General features: G+C 43.0%; 1 protein-coding gene across 1 annotated transcript in view; it reads left to right on the plus strand.

The window, feature by feature from the left end:
- Positions 1 to 585: 585 nt before the first annotated feature.
- Positions 586 to 19011, plus strand: part of LOC124273695 (nidogen-2-like) — a 62883-nt gene continuing 44457 nt past the window's right edge. Inside the window, exon 1 of the mRNA XM_046708970.1 lies at positions 586 to 876. Within this exon, the coding sequence (XP_046564926.1) occupies positions 676 to 876 (201 nt within the window). The 5' untranslated portion in view covers positions 586 to 675. The remainder of the gene's footprint in view (positions 877 to 19011) is intronic.

A 19011-nucleotide genomic window follows, 5' to 3' on the forward strand; every position in this document is an offset into this window, starting at 1 on the left:
ATGCAAAGTGCCTGACTCCATATGTAATCTTGTATATTGTAAAGCTTGTGTGTGGGTGGGGGTCTCGCTTGCCTCATAACTCAAAGGAATTTGGTCACATGACTCGATGTATTAGATCCACCTGCAGTTTAACAAGCTCATGGAAAGTGAGCATGGTTTATAAGCGTGGTTTGGTTATCAACATATTTGACACATAGAATGTCATGTTTTTTATCGCCGGCATTCGTAAGTTTTGTTAGTTGACAGATACATCCTAAACTTATCACAGGGGATGTAATATTTAAATTTATTTTTTATAAAAATATATATGATACATATTTGTTTTACTCTTGTAGTATAAGTGACATTTGAAACAATATAAAACTAATAGAACACAGATGTGTAAAGCCGACCACTTGAAGTGATTGACCCCTGACCCACCCCAGGAGACCCCCGCCCACCCTCCCAAACCCCTACCGTCCAGTGATGGGAACAATGTGTCTTTCAGTAGCAGCAACCTTATCCCTCGTGGATGACGTCACTTATCTCACACCAATCAAATTGCAGCATTCTACTCCAGACACAAAAATCCTCCAGCAATGGGTACTGGCCGTTGGTAGACTGGGGGATCCCTGATGGAAGCTGGTTTGTGAGAGGGGTGGTTGCATTGATTTGGAAGTGGGAAACTCATTCAAAATGAGGACGTGTTTGTTATTGACTGCCGTTGGAGTGTACCTGAGTGTGTTAAGCGTATCAGGGGTGCCACTGAAACTTTTCTACCCGTTCGGGTCGGAAACCCGAGATTATGTCCTGCAAACTGGTGACGATGTTAGTTCCAGCGAATACCCTCTCAATACAACCATTGCGTATTTGAACAAGAATTACAGAAGCGTATATGTAAGTATTGCATAAATATATATTTTGTTTATTTGTATAATTATATTTGCTTTGAACAATATTTATTTCAGATATGAAGGTGGTATGGTAGGTACTTACCGTTTTCACACAATTCATGAATTTTACTTTATATATGATGGAGACAGGTATTTTTGTGTCAGCTTGTCGGAATGTCTAGAGCTGTCCACACAGGCAGAGCTAGACACCGGTTTCCGTGCGACTAATCTCAATGTCGCGGGACAACGAACGCCTGATCTCAGTGTCGAGATACATCATTCACACAAAGAGACAACCCATCTCAGTTTCCCTGACATAATCCCAAGTAAATATGATATGGAAACGAAAATGGAGAAGGTTAGGTTCTTTTCACCTTTATTGTGATGTTAGGTAAATATACACACATATATACCCCGTCGAAAAGACGCGTCCACTTAGAACATACTAGGCACACTTGTTAAAAATAAAGTAGAACACGTGTTAAACATGTTCGACTATTTAAGTTAAATTGCTTAGTAAGCTAATTGCAATAATTGTCTCTCCAGACCCGAAGCTGAGAGTAATCATGTTCGTGGGGTAAAAAGTGTCGGTTGTAGAAACAGTTACACATTTCGAGTTATTCATAGTTGATGACTATCACGTGTAGCACGTGCGTTGTATGAACGACGCTGTGTCTATGCTGTCGGTTCGCGTCCGATGACCACAGGATGTTTGGATGGACTGGCTACACATGGATGGAACTGGACAGGTCCCACGTCCGTTTAAAGCCCCACTGCAACAGGGGGCGTTATGGTTGAGAACAGACAGAGTGGTCTAGTTGAAAACCGAGTTACTCACTTTCTAACTTTGTGACATTTAAATGTGGTGTGTGCGTGGTAAATGACTGTTTCAATTGACGCCCAGTTTTGACTTTCACCACATCTAGTTCATGTCATTATCGTCCAGATATTTTAGTTTTTTCTTTATCTGTAAGTCGGCGCTCTTATCTGCCTGGTCAGCGAGCGTTCAAACCCAGAGATTAAACTCCCGCCCTCCTGAGATTAGACTCCCGCCTCTCCTAAACATTGCGATACCCAGGAGTCAATGAAACGGGGATTAGATAATTGATGGTAGGGTTTTTTAAATACAGAAATACATTGTGCTGTTTATAATGCAGGAAGTGCTGTTGGTGTTTTGTGTTACGAGCACGCATTCCATGCATATGCAATCTGGCAGGGCTGCTTGCGGAGACTCGATTCTCTGGTCTTGAAGAGAAGACAGTGTAGAAAGACTAAACTCACCAGTAGCGCTGATAGCAAGGGAGGCTGGCAGATTGATCCCCGCTGTCAACAATTTATCACCTCCTTTTTATCAGGAAGAAGATTGGGATGAAGCATGATGGGAGCAAATGAGACTTATCTGGCCTAAAACTGACACTATTCCCGTGTGGTTCTGATTTCTTGCCAGACGTTGAACCTCACTATCCAGATGACCGACCCCGATACGGGCTTCAGATACATTTCTGACGAATATGCATATTTAGACCGAACACTGTCGGAATTATTACAGTTAAGACCAATAAATATATAGGTTTATTCCAAATGTCCTAGAAGTAATTTTACCGTCGATAAAGGAAAACTTTGGAAAAGTAACTTAATCTTCATCCATGGTACCAAAATAACTCGCTGAAGTGATGGATTGCTGAAGGAGGGGAACAGTGTTTGTCCTGAGACTAACACTGGTATCGTCTAGTAGTGCCTACTGGATAATGGGATAGTGCCTACTTGGTGGTGGGATTGTGCCTACTGATTAAAGGGGTTGTGTCTACTGGTTATCGGGGTTTTGTCTACAGGATAAAGACTGTGCCTTCTGATTATCGGGGTTTTGTCTACATGGTAAAGGGACTGTGGCTTCTGGTTAACGGGGTTTTGTCTACAGGGAAAAGGGACTATGGCTTCTGGTTATCGGGGTTTTGTCTACAGGGTAAAGGGACTGTGCCTTCTGGTTATCGAGGTTTTGTCTACAGGGTAAAGGGACTGTGCCTTCTGATTATCGGGGTTTTGTCTACAGGGTAAAGGGACTGTGCCTTCTGATTATCGGGGTTTGTCTACAGGGTAAAAGGGACTTCTGATTATCGGGGTTTTGCTGGGGTAAAGGGACTGTGGATTATCGGGGTTTTGCCTACAGGGTAAAGGGACTGTGCCTTCTGATTATCGGGGTTTTGCCTACAGGGTAAAGGGACTGTGCCTTCTGATTATCGGGGTTTTGCCTACAGGGTAAAGGGACTGTGCCTTCTGATTATCGGGGTTTTGCCAACAGGGTAAAGGGACTGTGCTTTCTGGTTATCGGGGTTTTGTCTACAGGGTAAAGGTACTGTGCCCACTGGTTATCGGGGTTTTGTCTACAGGGTAAAGGGAGTGTGCCTACTGGTTATCGGGGTTTTGTCTACAGGGTAAAGGGACTGTGCCTTCTGATTATCGGGGTTTTGTCTGCATGGTAAAGGGACTGTGCCTATTGGTTAGTTGGATTTGTGCCTATTGGTTAATGGATTGCGCCTTCTTGTAAGAGTGGTTACATAGCTACAGATAACGTTTGGGGTCATTGAGTTATGTACTCGCTTGTGTTCATCCCAATAGGGTATCCTAATTTTCCTTTGAGTAACCAAATAAATTGTACTCACCTCACTCAAACTCAATTTGGTATTTTGCCATTTTCCATTAATTTTAAAATATAATAAAGTTTAAATGTTAGGTTTTGTTGTTTATATTTGATTTGTAATATGAGAAACGATAAGAAAGACTGCAAGTTGTCAAGTTCATGTCCTGAAATAGAACCTCTCAGTATACCTCATTTATATCTATCACCGGTACGCAAGCTAAGATTTCACATTTTCGTGTGTACGCATGTAAGATCACATTTATTGAGTTTTTACCAAAATTCAAGCGTACTTCTACGCAATAGACTTAATAGGAATTGAGTTTTCACATAAATATTTGCGTAATTTACCCAGACACGCAGCTTATCTGTACCTCTGAGTGGTTTGTGTCTATTAGTTAGCAGGGTGGTACTTGTTGGTCAGTGGATTTGTGCCCGCTGGTTAATGGGTTATGGAGTTGACGTTCTGACGTAGCGCATCAAACAAACATTTTCTTACAACGGTCATCAGGTTTAGCCGGAAGTAGCTGTGGCCAGATGTTCTGCGAGTTACGTAACCCACACATGGCATACATTACGTGTTACTGTTTCAGTCCCAGACATGCGTGTAATTATCACAATTGCTCATTGTCTGCACGCGGGATGCACGCCTGACAGACAGGTATGACAGTGATGCGATGTATTTAATTCCTGGGGATGAGGCACATTTACCAAGTGTGAAATGACTATGTTCCCTGTGCACCCAACAGTGCACATGCTTGCCTACATCTGGGCTATATATTGCATATCTGCATCCTTTGGTGCATGGATAGGGTCATTGAATACTATCATGCTTAACGAGTGAGTGAGTGAGTTTGATTTTACGCCGCTTTTAGCAATATTCCAGCAATATCACGGCGGGGGACACCAGAAATGGGCTTCACACATTTTGCCCATGTGGGGAATCGAACCCGGGTCTTCGGCGTGACGAGCGAACGCTTTAACCGCTAGGCTACCCCACCGCCCCTCATGCTTAACGAATTTAGGGTTATCTTGTCCTCGGAATACACGATGCCTTTTAAAGGTGTAATCCCAAATATATCCGATTTCATGTCTTCGTCATTGTCATCAAGGAGGCGGTGGGGCAGCCTAGTGGTACAAGCATTTGCTTGTCACGACGCCGAAGACCCGGTTCGATTCCCCACATGGGTAAAATGTGTGAAGCCCATTTCTGGTGATCTTGCTGGAATATTGCTAGAAGCGGCGTAAAACTGAAACTCACTTTTTGTCATCAAGACCCGTGAAGATCCGGGTTCGAATTGGTCTTCAGTAAACCATGCGTGTCGTAATAGGTGACTAATGGGATTGGGCGGTCAGGCTCGCTGACTTGGTTGACGACACATGTCATCCCAGTTTCGGAGATCGATGCACATGCTGTTGATCACTGGATTGTCTGGTCTAAACTCGATTATTTACTGACCGCTGCCATATAACTGGAATACTGCGGAGTGTGGCGTTAATCGCCAAACAACGAAAAAACATTGTCATCCACTATCTTTCATCCGTAGTCACAAAGAGAACCTTTCTGCTATAGTCTGTTTGCAGTGAAAACGTACCGCTGAATTTCACTGTAAACAAAAAAGTAAATTGAAAACAGTGAAATTAAGATTACGAATCCTCATAATTTTACCTTGCCAATTGAACATTTAAATCTCTGAATTTTATTCAACTTAAGATAAAAGTTGTTTAACAAACGATCATAGATTCAAATCGCTATTATTGGGTTGTATTACAAGGGGGTAAGTGCAGTAGTTGGAACAGTGAAACAAATGCACGTGCGGTACGTGATGAGCGTTAACTTAGACCAAACCTACTTGTTCTCGGTGATTCATTTAATGTGCATACCCCCTTGTAATACAAACCAATAATAGCGATTTGAAACTATGATCGTGTGTTAAACAACTTTTATCCTAAGTTGAATAAAATTCTGAGATTTAAATGTTCAATTGGCAAGGTAATGTTATGAGGATTCGTCATCTTAATTTCACTTTATTCGATTTACGTTTTTGTTTAAAGTGAAATTCATCGGTACGTTTTCACTGCAAACAGACTATAGATGAGTGTGACCAAGTGCATATAAAACGTTGTTACTCGATACACAGAGTTACCTCCCTTAAACTTTCAGGATTCGCAGGTCTTTAGTTTTATTCCTTAATGTGATCTTTTCTTAGTAACGACAGGGCGATTTGGGAACAGTTTGCGTAATCTGATACGATGACTGGTGTATAACAAATAATATCTCACCCACGTCAAGATATATCTGTTAGACAGCACAAATGGGGTATGGCGATTTTCTCTCTGCCAGTAAGACGTCGTTTTTATTAGAAGTCTTCAATTGATTTAATAAGAGAAATATACTTATTGTCCTTACACCCGATCTTAACTCGACCTGGATACATGATATGGGATGATGTAACATAAACATCATGACAATTCCAATCGGCAGCCGCTTGTGTCGAACATCGGATCTCTCGACGTATTTACCATGCTCGCTGCATGTAAATCTATTGTGAGAATTTTGTGAACAACCACTGATCACATTCGACTTTGCATAGGAAAAGAAGATTTCTTTGTATCATTTGTCATCTGGAAAGATTAAAAACCATATAGAGACGACAATGCCGATCTGTCAATTAACGACGATCAAGCAAACGCTTAATGGACCGCGCTTCTTTTTAACATTTAACAGCAAGCTCTAGTTTTGTCTTTTTACAGATCTTCCATAGATCAGCAATATATGATCTCCCATTAATCTTATTGCTGTATATTGTGCAGCGATCACTTACGCTGTTTGCTGTACGCCACCCATCTTCCACTGGTTTGAACTTCTAACACCCCATTCTGTTATCTTCATTTGTTCCTATCTGTAGGACCGACCCTGCCTTATCTCTGTCTTGTGGAGGGTCTTGGGGCTGTCAAAGGGAATGTCAGTATTCAAATGCAGCGTACAGATACTGGTCTGTTATTGATATTTGTTTATTCGCAACTCATTTAATATCCTCATTAATCAAGATGAAATGTATCATACAAAGATTCAGGGGTACTCCCGGTCACACAGACCCTGAAACAAATATATCCAACACAGTCACTGCAAGTCTAGTATAATTAGCAAGTATGTTACTGCGGTTCTGAAACGAATAGTCTCTGGGCCCTTTTGTTAAAATACATTAAAATAATTTATCACCTGTTTTCTCTGTAATAGATTAACGGGATCGAGTGGTCAGGCTCGCTGACTTGGTTGACACTTGTCATCGGTTCCCAGTTGCGCAGATCGATGCTCATGCTGTTGATCACTGGATTGTCTGGTCCAGACTGGAATATTTAAAGACCGCCGCCATATAGCTGGAATATTGCTGTGTGCGGCGTAAAACTAAACTCACCCTCTTTCATACGTTGATAAAGATGTAAACTGAGTGTTAAATACTTGTTTTCATTAGGGATATTCAATTTACGAAGTAAAACTTTTTAGGGACATTTCAACTAACTACAAATTAAGATTGATTTTTGTCTTTTAAGTATGAGTTCCATGTGAACGGGTGTGTTTTTATGACGTAGATGGTACATATACTGTCCAGATTAACACTTAAGTCTCAGAAATACGAGATATGTTATTAATAGTTGTGTATCTGTAAACATTTAAAAAAAATATAAAATCCTGATTGAGCCAAGAACTGTGCTTAATTTCAGGCTAGGGCTGAGGCAATAAAACTTGCCAAATCGTTTTACACTTGCGTTCCATTTGCACCTCATTTACATTTCAATAATCAAGATTAAATATGTAATAATATTCGTCTTGGGTACGTTTTAGAACTTTGGATTTTTAACTTAGTTTGAAGGTTTCGTTTTTGAATTTATTCTCTACGGTTTTGGATAGAAACTAAGGTACACTCGTCTTCTGTGTTAAATTGCTTTGGTTTCCCCTTCATTTTTGCACGCTGCAGCATCCAGGTAAATCGCTGCACGAATGTAGGCAGCGTGGAGGTAATTACCGAGCTGTGTCCCTCACAGTTTACCTATTTACCACCGCAGGCAGGTGTTAATCCCCTTTCTTTTACCGAGCCCCGACAGGGCTGGGGTGAACCGAGTGCCCCCTGCCCGTGCGCTGCTGCGTCTGGGGATGGGGGGAGGCGACACGTGCAGGATAGCACCTTGGGGTGGGGGAGGGCTGCCTGTGCACCCCATGGTCGGGGGGACGACATGTGCGCTGTTATCTGTTAGCCTCTTCCCAGACCAAGCGTTTTGTATTCCACAGCTGACAAAATCCATTTGTCAGAAGGCTGACTTAGACAAGTGTGCGGGAATCCCAATGTCAACACAGACATCACGCCCGCATCCACACGCGCAGGATTAACTGAACATATAGAAACAAACCTTCACAATTAATGGATGGATATATTCATTTACTGATTATAAAAGGCAACAGTTGTATCGTGTATGAGCTGTTGACCTTTGTGGTCTCGTGACTAACGACAAAACCCGGAATGATTGACAAATTATCATGCACTGGTGGAACTATTGGATCCAGTCTACCGAACTGTTTGGGTCGATTAAAGTTTAGGAGAGTATTATGGGATTTATTAACGTAGGGAATAATCAACGTGGGCCTTATTTCATACTCTGTCTTATTCCCCAAAATGTGGCTCATGTTTTGCCCTGTTACCCACCGTGATACGCAAAAACCGTCAGCTATTACACTTCATTTACACTTCATTAGGGGCGGTGGTGTAGCCTAGTGGCTAAAGCGTTCGCTCGTCACGCTGAAGACCCGGGTTCGATTCCCCATTTATGGCGTCCCCCGCCTTGTTTTTGCTGGAATATTGCTTTAAGCTGCGTAAAATTAAACTTACTCACCCACTACAGTTCATTATTGATCACTGGTGAGGTGACGTGAGGTGAAATTTGGTTTTACGTCGTGCTTGAGAATATTTCGCTCATATGACGATTGATCACTGGTACCTATAAGACTGACTGACTGAGTTTAGTTTTACGCCGCTTTTAGCAATATTCCAGCAATATCACGGCGGGGGACACCAGAAATGGGCTTAACACATTGTGCCCATGTGGGGAATCGAACCCGGGTCTTCGGCGTGACGAGGTATCTATAAGAGGTCGTATAGAAACTACAGTTTCCATTAACGGGAAACGGCTGCCTAACCAACAAAGCCACCTGGATAACAAGATGTCAGTTTGCAAAAAACCCATGATGTTATATTTATATTGTCTTTAATGTCATATGTATTTCATCTGAGACTTGAAATGGAATAAAAAAAAAATTCAGTTTGCAAGGTGAGGTGAGGTGAAATTGGGTTTCGCTCATATTTCGCTCATATGACGACGTGCATGCGTGTGTATGTGTATGTGCGGCTGCTTGTACTAGCCCAGAGTTAAGCAGGTTTTATAGTGCTAACCCACTGAGATACCATGCCGCAGTGAAGCATGAATACCCCACTCAGACACATTATACTGACTCCGAGCCGACCAGTCCTTGTTGTACCCATCAATGCCGAGCGCCAGACAGAGACCAACAAGTACCATATTTTAACGTCTTTTGGTATGACGCGGTCGGTGATCAAACCCGCGACCTTCCGCTCTCCGGGCGGACGCTCTAACCACTACACCACGGCGGCGGTCCAGTTTGCAAGGAAAGGAAAGGTAACAGTAAATCCAATACGGAATACCAGATACCTGAACGATTTGTCAAAGATTGAATTTCAGTGAATGAAAATTAACATTGTAGCCACACTGGCATATCGTTCTAGACAAGAGACCGTTGGGTATCTACTTTTGGTTACTTTCCTGCTGCGTTTTGGCGCCATATTTTCCACCTGGCTGTCTTGTTCTTCTCCTCTTTAAAGCACACACCTTTTTTCTGCGGGGAAATAAATAGAACCCTTATCACTTATCAAACTCAGACGCTCTCCCAACAAAGTGTTAACGTTGCAGATATGAGCGTGGGGTCGGGGAACGCTAGTTCGCTGAAGCGTCGTGAACAGTGCACGGACACCGCACCGACTGACGGTAACGCGACACCACAACCTGACGCTTTATGTCTTCTCGATGGATCCAGAATCTAGCAAACGCTTCTTATCTCAGAGAGCCGCAACATATTGTGTGTGATGGAGATGAAATAGAAATCAGATGATTACGGCTGGTAGCTGAACTTTTCCATCCTAGACGTAGGTTTATCTCTTAGTGCAAACACTCGGTAAACCACGGCAGGAGAAGAAATAAGTGTCGTGCATATAAACCTGTTAGTAAACCATGAGTGTTATCAACATCCGATGGATGCTTGATACATTGTTATTTGAATACTGTGCTAAGCTGTGTCAACAAAGTAACTGATTTCCTTTTGCGTTAATAGGGAGATGGGGTAACTTGACGGTTAAGACCCGCATGGATTCAACGTGTGAAGCCCCTTTCTGTTGTCGGCCGATGATATGTGTGTGTGTGAAATTGCTATGAGTGGCGTGAAACTCACTCACTCACTGAAGTGATGAAATGATGACAGCCCTTTTAAAGTGTGCTCTACTAAAACCCTGTTTTGGCAAGTTTGTGCATGGTTGATTCTTCAGAGATTTCTTCACCAATTTTACTGCCTGGTAGATGAGACACCTGCGTCATGTTCTGTACAGAATGAACATACAGGTCTTCGACGCAGGGCTAAGTAATACAAAATTACAAGGAAACGAGTTGCATGCTGCGTGGTTAACAAAATTATTCTAAATACTTCTGAGACGACGCCATCAACAGCTTCAGCTTGTAGACTGGAACATCAGCACAGCACCTGGTGCCATGCCAGTGTGTTTGTGTGCGTCTGTGATTGAGTTAGTGAGGAAGTGAGGCTTACCATTCTTTGGTATATGGTATATCACGACAAAGGGTTCCAACCAGTGACCTTCTATGTATTGTTCACAACTACCCCAGGTCTTGGATGGCCGAGACATACTATTAACCTGTCCATTATCACATGGATATCTCGTTGAATATTGAGACACCCGTGAAAGTCCGGGTTAGAATATTGATCTTCAGTAACCCATGCTTGTCGTAAGAGGCGACTAACGGGATCTGGTGGTCAGGCTCTCTGACTTGGCTGACACATGTCATCGGTTCCCAATTGTGCAGATCGATGCTCATGATGTTGATCAGTGGGCTGTCTGGACCAGACTCGATTATTTACAGACTGCCGCCATATAGCTGAAATATTGCCGAGTGCGGCGTAAACCTAAACTCACTCACTCACTCTGAACGACCTGAATGCAGTGTAATGGATCAGTCCAGACAGTGGAGCCAGCAGACGAGTCCATCCTGGTCTGAACGACCTGATTACAATGTAATGGACCAGTCCAGACAGTGGAGCCAGCAGACGAGTCCATCCTGGTCTGAACGACCTGATTACAATGTGATGAACCAGTCCAGACAGAAGAGCTAGCAGACGAATCCACCAGGGTCTGAACGACCTGATTACAAGGTAATGAACCAGTCCAGACAGAAGAGCTAGCAGACGAATCCACCAGGGTCTGAACGACCTGATTACAATGGAATGAACCAGTCCAGACAGAAGAGCCAGCAGACGAATCCACCCTGGTCTGAATGACCTGATTACAATGTAATGAACCAGTCCAGACAGAAGAGCCAGCAGACGAATCCACCCTGGTCTGAACGACCTGATTACAATGTAATGAACCAGTCCAGACAGAAGAGCTAGCAGACGAATCCACCAGGGTCTGAACGACCTGATTGCAGTGAAAGTCTAGGTTGAATATATGACGTGTATCGGCCCATCTGGAAGCATGCCATTCAGTAACTGGCTCGGAACATGTGAAGAAACACAGCCTCAGAAGTCGGAAACCATGTCGCATGTGGTGACTTAGAATGGAGCCAACTCACTCCAGACTTGTCATACACTGAATCATACGTGAATCATACGTGAATGATACGATGCATCATACGCTGAATCAAATGCTGTAGCGTACATCATAGACTGTACCATACGTTGCATCAAATGCTGTAGCGTACATCATAGGCTGTATCATACGCTGAATCAAATGCTGTAGCGTACATCATAGGCTGAATCATACGCTGAATCAAATGCTGTAGCGTACATCATAGGCTGAATCATACGCTGAATCAAATGCTGTAGCGTACATCATAGGCTGAATCATACGCTGAATCAAATGCTGTAGCGTACATCATAGGCTGTACCATACGCTGAATCAAATGATGTAGCGTACATCATAGGCTGTATCATACGCTGAATCCTACTGCTGTTAGGGGTTAGTTTCAAAGCGTGTATGTGACGTTAAACAATGTCCCTCGTTCTGACGAATGCCTGAGGATTAGCGGACCCCCATTCTGTTGACAGGTTGTTGATGAGGTCGACGACAACATGAAATAGTTACTTCTCTCATGACTTTTTCAGTTTAAATGGAGATGTTGTTTTCCTTTTAAAAAATATCATTTTTATAGACTAAGCTTTAGTCCAGGAATCCTGCCATACATGTTCGATGTATTGCTCCTAATGATATATAGCCTCCGCCATACAGCTGGAATATTGCTGACTGCGGCGTTTAACAAGAACTAAACCAAACCAAATAATATGTTCTATTTTGAGTTGATTCTAGTCGCATCCATCAAAGTGTTTATCACTTTTCGTTAAATTCTAAATTTAACAAACATGGACCTGAAAGTGTTCTTATCACTGCGAGCACTTAAGTGGAAGTATGGCCTACGATAGCTCAAATATCCCTTCATGGAACCGGGGCTGATGTCTATTTATTGAATTGGAAGTGTGCATGTGGTTTAGCTTACACACATAAACACCAACAGGGGACGTTACTCAGCACCAGGCTTGGCCTAAATAACAGGTTTATGCATTCTTACAGAATATTCACAGTGTAATGGAACTTTGGTTATTTCTCCTCATTTTACCTAACAAGTCCCCAACTCGTAAGATGAGCTGCATCTCTGCTCAAATATGTACCCAGGGACTAATTTGGTGAAATATTGCTTTTCTTTCGCATGGTGGGATAAAGGACAATATACCCCACCCTCATTCATCTGAATGTACCTTTAACATATGAGCAATCCGTATTTTGCTTAATTGCTATTCTATCACATGGTCGGATACAGAGCAACGTAAACCCTTCCTCCTCAAACCCCTGTCTCCCCTTTATCTGAATGCACCTTTAACATAATGAGGAATTCGTATATTTCTATATTGCTTTTCTTTCACATGGTCGAATATAGAACAACATATTCCCCCATTTATCTGAATGTACCTTTACCATATGAGGAATCTGTATGGCGTTTTTCGGGCCAGGTATTTCCCTCGGCGTTAGGCTTGTATCCGTTTGGAGTAGCTCGGTGTTATCCGGCCCCGATAAACACTGGCGCTCTGTGCTGCTTTACATATATACACAGCGTGACAAAATAAATACGGAGTTTTCCTCTATGTAGAGATTGAGAACAAATGTAGATTCTTGTGGCATAAGCTAGCGGCAAACGTTTCCACATGAGGGACATCAGTGTCGTCTGCTCGGATGTGACAGGATGGACTACCTTCGTGGCTTTGAGAGAGTCGGCCACACAGTGACAACGGGGTCAAGCTAATGAAGCCGTTAAAGGGGTCTTCAAAAATTTAATATTCTTAAATTAAAGTTTCTCTGAGGGTATTAGTAGTAATGGGTACATTTCTGCTATACACTCTTTGACGTATACAGCTCCTTGACGGGCGTGAGTCACTGACCCAGACGTCTAAAACGCCGCAATTCGCTGTCGTGAGTTACGTCCCTTGGGCTCGTCAGGAACCTATGATCATGAGTTTGACTCTCCTTGATTATGTTTCCAAGTACCAGTCACATGCCCGTGGATTTCACCAAAAGGATAACAGACTTAAGCACTTGCATCACTTTTCTCCCAAATTAAGCTGACATGCTGTAATGTCAATGGAGTATCGCCCAAAGCGACGTATAACCCATTTCATTCTTTTACTCATTGAAACAGTTGATCAGATTGATGTGTCAGTGTTTTTGTCTATAACAAGTCGGCCCGTTGACCAATCACAACCAGGCTGACCAGTGGTCGATATTATGAGCAGCGACCACAGCCCGGGGCAAGATACGGGCGGCGGGGTAGGTTAAAGCGTTCGGTCGACACGCCGAAGGCCAGGGTTCGATTCCCCACATGGATACAATGTGTGAAACCCATTTCTGGTGTCCTCCGCCGTGGTATTGCTGGAATATTGCGAAAAGCGGCGTAAAACTAATCTCGTTCACTCACTCTGCAAGATGACAGACAAACAGCCAAGTTACACTCTGTAACCTTCAGATCCTTCAGTACTCAACCAGTACGAGGAGCATGTATACTTTCTGTTTCAACATCAAGGAGCTTCTATATTAAACCATAAGAGGTCCGTGCACTTCGGTGCTTAACCTTCTCAATCAGAAGTGTCCTCTTCAAGCAATCACATTTCAATTCTTAGAATCTGCACATCAGCAGAATAAACATGTTTAAATGTATGAAAATAGAAAATTTAAGTGTTCCTTTCAAGTGACGTTTTCTCTACGGCTATATATTTCGCCTTTATGAAGGCTATATCTGTTACAAATGTTGTTCACATATGACAGTGAAATGTGTCATTAGCTGTTTGGTGAACACTTGCCTTGGCATGCGTGTGTTTGTGGTGGGTGCCCCCGATGGAGCAGGATACGCTGACCATTTCGCGAACACTTACAGTTGTGTCCCCAAATTGGTTCTCGAACATACGTTGGCGGACTCGTTATATTTGGCGAACCACGAATCAAGCAAGGGTGAATAATACACAATGCCATTTAATAAGTGGTCAAGTGTAACATAAGATATGGATGACATTTTCTCGGTAAAGTACAGATTCTACTAGTTAGGCGACCGCCTCCGTGGTGTAGTGGTTAGAGCGTCCGCCCGGAGTGCGGAAGGTCGCGGGTTCGATCCCCGACCGCGTTAACCAAAAGACGTTAAAATATGGTACTTGTTGGTCCCTGTCTGGCGCTCGGCATTAATGGGTACAACAAGGACTGGTCGGCTCGGAGTCAGTATAATGTGTCTGAGTGGGGTATTCATGCTTCACTGCAGCATGGTATCTCAGATAAAACCAGCTTAAGTCTGGGCTAGTACAAGCAGCCGCACATACACATATACGCACATGCACGTCGTCATATGAGCGAGAAATTCTCAAGCACGACGTTAAACCCAATTCCACCACCACCACCACCACTAGTTAGGCTGAGTCCCATCTTGGGTTCTCGGTATCAGGCACCAAATCGCCACCACAAAAAGTAATCTAACCCACTCAACCACCAGGGCTTCCACAAACCACACCGGACAACTGGTAGAACTTTGTGTCGATGGATAACAAAGAAGATCTCTTGCAATAGCCCTCAATGACATGTCAGTATTCCGCATCTTGCCATCTTTGAGCAGTTGTCACTTCAAGAGGTCCCATATTTACTAAGCATCAGCGAAATCAACTGATTTTCCAAGTAAAAACCATAGGTGTTGCGATTGTCCTCATGTGTAAAAGTTTTGTTATGTTGAAAGACGTTATCGTCTTCAATATATACACGTCAATCAAGATGGCCATCGTAGTCTAAATCATTGTAATTTCTTTAAAATAACTACTGCACTACGGGCGTAAATGGCTGTCTTCAGCTGTTTACCATTCCACTGCAGTTCTCTGCTATCTACCCCAGTCAGTGGTATCTTCTTGTGGTAGATAGCAAGGTTGGAGGGGGAGGGGTTATCAGACCCTGTGTCAGGGGAAGCTATCATGTGGGTCAACACTGATATCCTCGGCATCATGGGCGTCAGGGCAGATAGGTGAGCTACATTATGTGCGCTGTATTCAGCGCAAGCATAACTGACACATACGCATGAGGAGTGCAGACGCACATATATATTTCTGGAGTAATATAGCGGATTGGTGTTAGGTGTTGTAGCAAATAACGTTATACTTGTGGTCTATCGTAAAGGTGTCTTGCATTGGAGCCTGCACTCGTGCCTGAAGCTTTGACAGTCATCATCAACCCTTGACAGTCCCAAACCGTTCTGTCATAACCCCTGACTGTCAAAACCGTTCACAGTTGACTGTTAGGTGCATTTGTTGAACTTATTTTAAATGAACTCGGGAATTTCGAATTTCTTTACGTAATGGCTGCTTTCCAAATTCAAGTTGAAGATTCTTCGTTTTTGGTCAGAATCGGAAGCCGTTTCAGTAGCTCGTTAAGATAAGTGGCTTCTCCCCCACCCTCTGATCAGAACACATGGCCGGCCTGGAATGTTTAATTTATCTCCGTTCGGATCTAAACATTTTCAAACAGGTTGCTCAGAGGACACGCTGATTGCTCATCTCTATAGGTCTGTATACAATGTGTTAAACAACTGTTTAGTCATCTATCGCAAGGTAGAACAGCCTCCATTTATCACTCAAGCCATTCACGATGAAGTTTGCAATTTTAATGAGTTCATTTATGACCGCGAAGGGCGACCCAACCCTCCTTCAGCAGCCTGTTGGATAGACCCATGTGGTGACCAGGTGGCTTGTGTTGGGAGGGACCTGATGGAGGTGTGTTTTGAATTACAGGTTTCAAAGCCAGCATCAACCTGTTGACAGTGTTAAGCAAACCTTTCTGGATTTAATCACATGTGTTTCCGTCTGGTGGTGTGACGATAGGCCGCTGGCCCGTGGTCAGTTGACTCTGGTGTGGACACACGGGGTGTTAACATGTAGCTGTTAACATTCAGCCAGATGCTGCTGCATGACAGTGAATCTATCACTGTCGGTGATTCAACTTGATTGATATCATCGTATACCGGCGATGTGTCTAATTGAGGTTGTTTTGCGGCTTCTCATGTTTTATTAAGGAGGGGGGGCTAAGTGGCGGTTGGACGGTTTTATGTTTTGGCGATCCCGATATCCAAACCCCATCCATGTCTGCAACACCCATTCCTAACCACTCTTTACCCCGCCAGTCCCCTCATAATATATTACCCTCCCTAGTCTGAGATACAGACCCTTGAAACATATATATCCAAGAAAGCCCATGCAAGTCTAGAATATGTGGCAAGTAACACTTTTTTCTGTAAAATATGTTCATTTCAGAGACTAGATGTTAGTCTACACCCACCCCTATCCTACACACACCATCTCACTGGATCCCCTCCTTTATAACAAATGGCCCGTCCTGTAGTTCGTCTCAAAGTATCCGAACCACGTTATTTACCCTTCCACTGGACCTTTACCGTTAAGTTATGGCAAGTTTAGATTTCCCACAGGCCCAGTCTTTCATAGAATCCTCTTCAAGAATCTGTAAATATTATCTTGTGCTACTTCTTTTCCTCTCTACTACTACTACTACTACTACTACTACTACTGCTACTGCTACTACTACTACTACTACTACTACTGCTACTACTACTACTACTACAGCTGTTGACCCGTGAAGATCCGGGTTAGAATATTGATCTTCAGTAACCCGGGCTTGTCGTAAGAGGCGACTAACGGGATCGGGTGGTCAGGCTCGCTGACTTGGTTGACACATGTCATCGGTTCCCAATTGCGCAGATCGATGCTCATGCTGTTGATCAGTGGATTGTCTGGTCCAGACTCGATTATTTACAGACCGCCGCCATATATCTGTAATATTGCTGAGTGCGGCGTAAAACTAAACTCACTCACTACAGCTGTTGCTGCTGCTACTACTACTACTGCTGCTGCTGCTACTACTACTACTACTACTGCTGCTACTACTACTACTACTGCTACTGCTACTACTACTACTACTGCTGTTGCTGCTGCTACTACTTCTGATTATTGCCGTCATTATCTACATGTCTTTGGCTGTAGGGATTCTATCAAGGGATCAAACTTACCCTATACACATACATATTGGGGTGTGGTGGTTTTCAGTCTCAAGTGTTCCAAGTACACCTCGGAAAACTAAATTGACTGAAAAGAAATATTTGCCCGAGGGTGAAAGAAGATCTGAGATGGACTTCTCTGCAGGGGATTAATAGGTTAATGAACATCACACAAACAGTGACGACCGGTCACACCTGACGATTGAAGCCAGTGACCTTGGGTTCTCTTGACCCCACGCTGCAGCCCCTCCGGTCCGAGAAGAATGTATGGGGAGAACGTGCAAGTGTGTACGACTGGAGTTTGACAGCTCTGTGTGTACGCTGTATGTCAGCTGTCCGTCACACACCGGGGACACATTCCGCCGACAATGCCACCACTTGACCCCAACGGGTCACCGGCAGCAGGTATTTCCTATGTGTGTTAATAGCTACGACGAACATGCTGTTCTACAGAGTAATTTCTAGTCTCCGAAATAAAAATATTTTTACAGAATATACGAACATATTTTAAAATGATCTTAATTATGTAACTTGTTGATTTTCAAAAGTGTAGCAACAAGTTCACTTAGAAAAATGTACGTAAAAGAATTAAGTCCAAAAACAACAAATCACAAATAAATGTTGTACAGTTAGGAACTGCCATAAAATGAACTAACGGATATGATTTAAGATAATTACAGCACTGTTTCACAATGAATGGCACCGACATATAACAAGATGTAAAATGCAGATCATGGGCCTTTCTTCAGGCTGCAGTAATCTAGACTTGCCAACTATTCCAGACTTGCTTCGGCTGAACTGGATATAATATTTTCAGGATCTGAACTTCGCTGTACAGTATATGCTACTCCGTACAGTATGTGTACGCGGCATGCACGGATGTATCCGTCGCCTTGTGTTGTGTTCGTTGTTGAAGGACGCCCTCAGAAATATTGCAGCTATATGATGATGGTCTGTAAATAATCGAGTTTGGACCAGGCAATCCAGTGATTGACATCGTAAGCATGGATTGGAACAAACGGGGTATCATGACTTCAGCCAAGTCAGGCTGACCAGCTGATCGTGGCATTCGACCCTGACAAGAATGGATTGCTGATTAATACTGGTGTAAAGCCTCAGCTACACGGGATCACGTATTGGGGGCTTGAACGTTCGGATGCTCTGAAAGTTTATAAAGTGAAACCCCCTTAATCCGGACGGCTTCGTTCCTAGCGAATACTTCCGGGTGTTCAAATTTCAGTTTTCTCGCACGCTTTGCATAAACTAGGATCTAAATCGTGATCCAAGGATATGACGATAATCCTTCACCAGCTCATCCTCAAAACACCACATGATATCAGTTTAGATAAAGACGCACATCCTTTGTCTACAAAAAGGATTTTCTTTCACATAATAGCCTGGCACTATATTATTTTCACTAGTCGATCGTACACTATCTTAGGAAGCAGTTTTTGATCAAACATAAGTCGTAATGATGAGAGGGAATTTAGAAATAAATAAATTATGTTTTACATTAACGAATAACAACATAAACATGTAAAGGTCCTATATGGATTCTACATTTTATGCATA

Source organism: Haliotis rubra, unplaced genomic scaffold, assembly GCF_003918875.1.
Source record: "Haliotis rubra isolate DU_JTF1 unplaced genomic scaffold, ASM391887v1 Scf183, whole genome shotgun sequence".
Lineage (NCBI taxonomy): Eukaryota > Metazoa > Mollusca > Gastropoda > Lepetellida > Haliotidae > Haliotis > Haliotis rubra.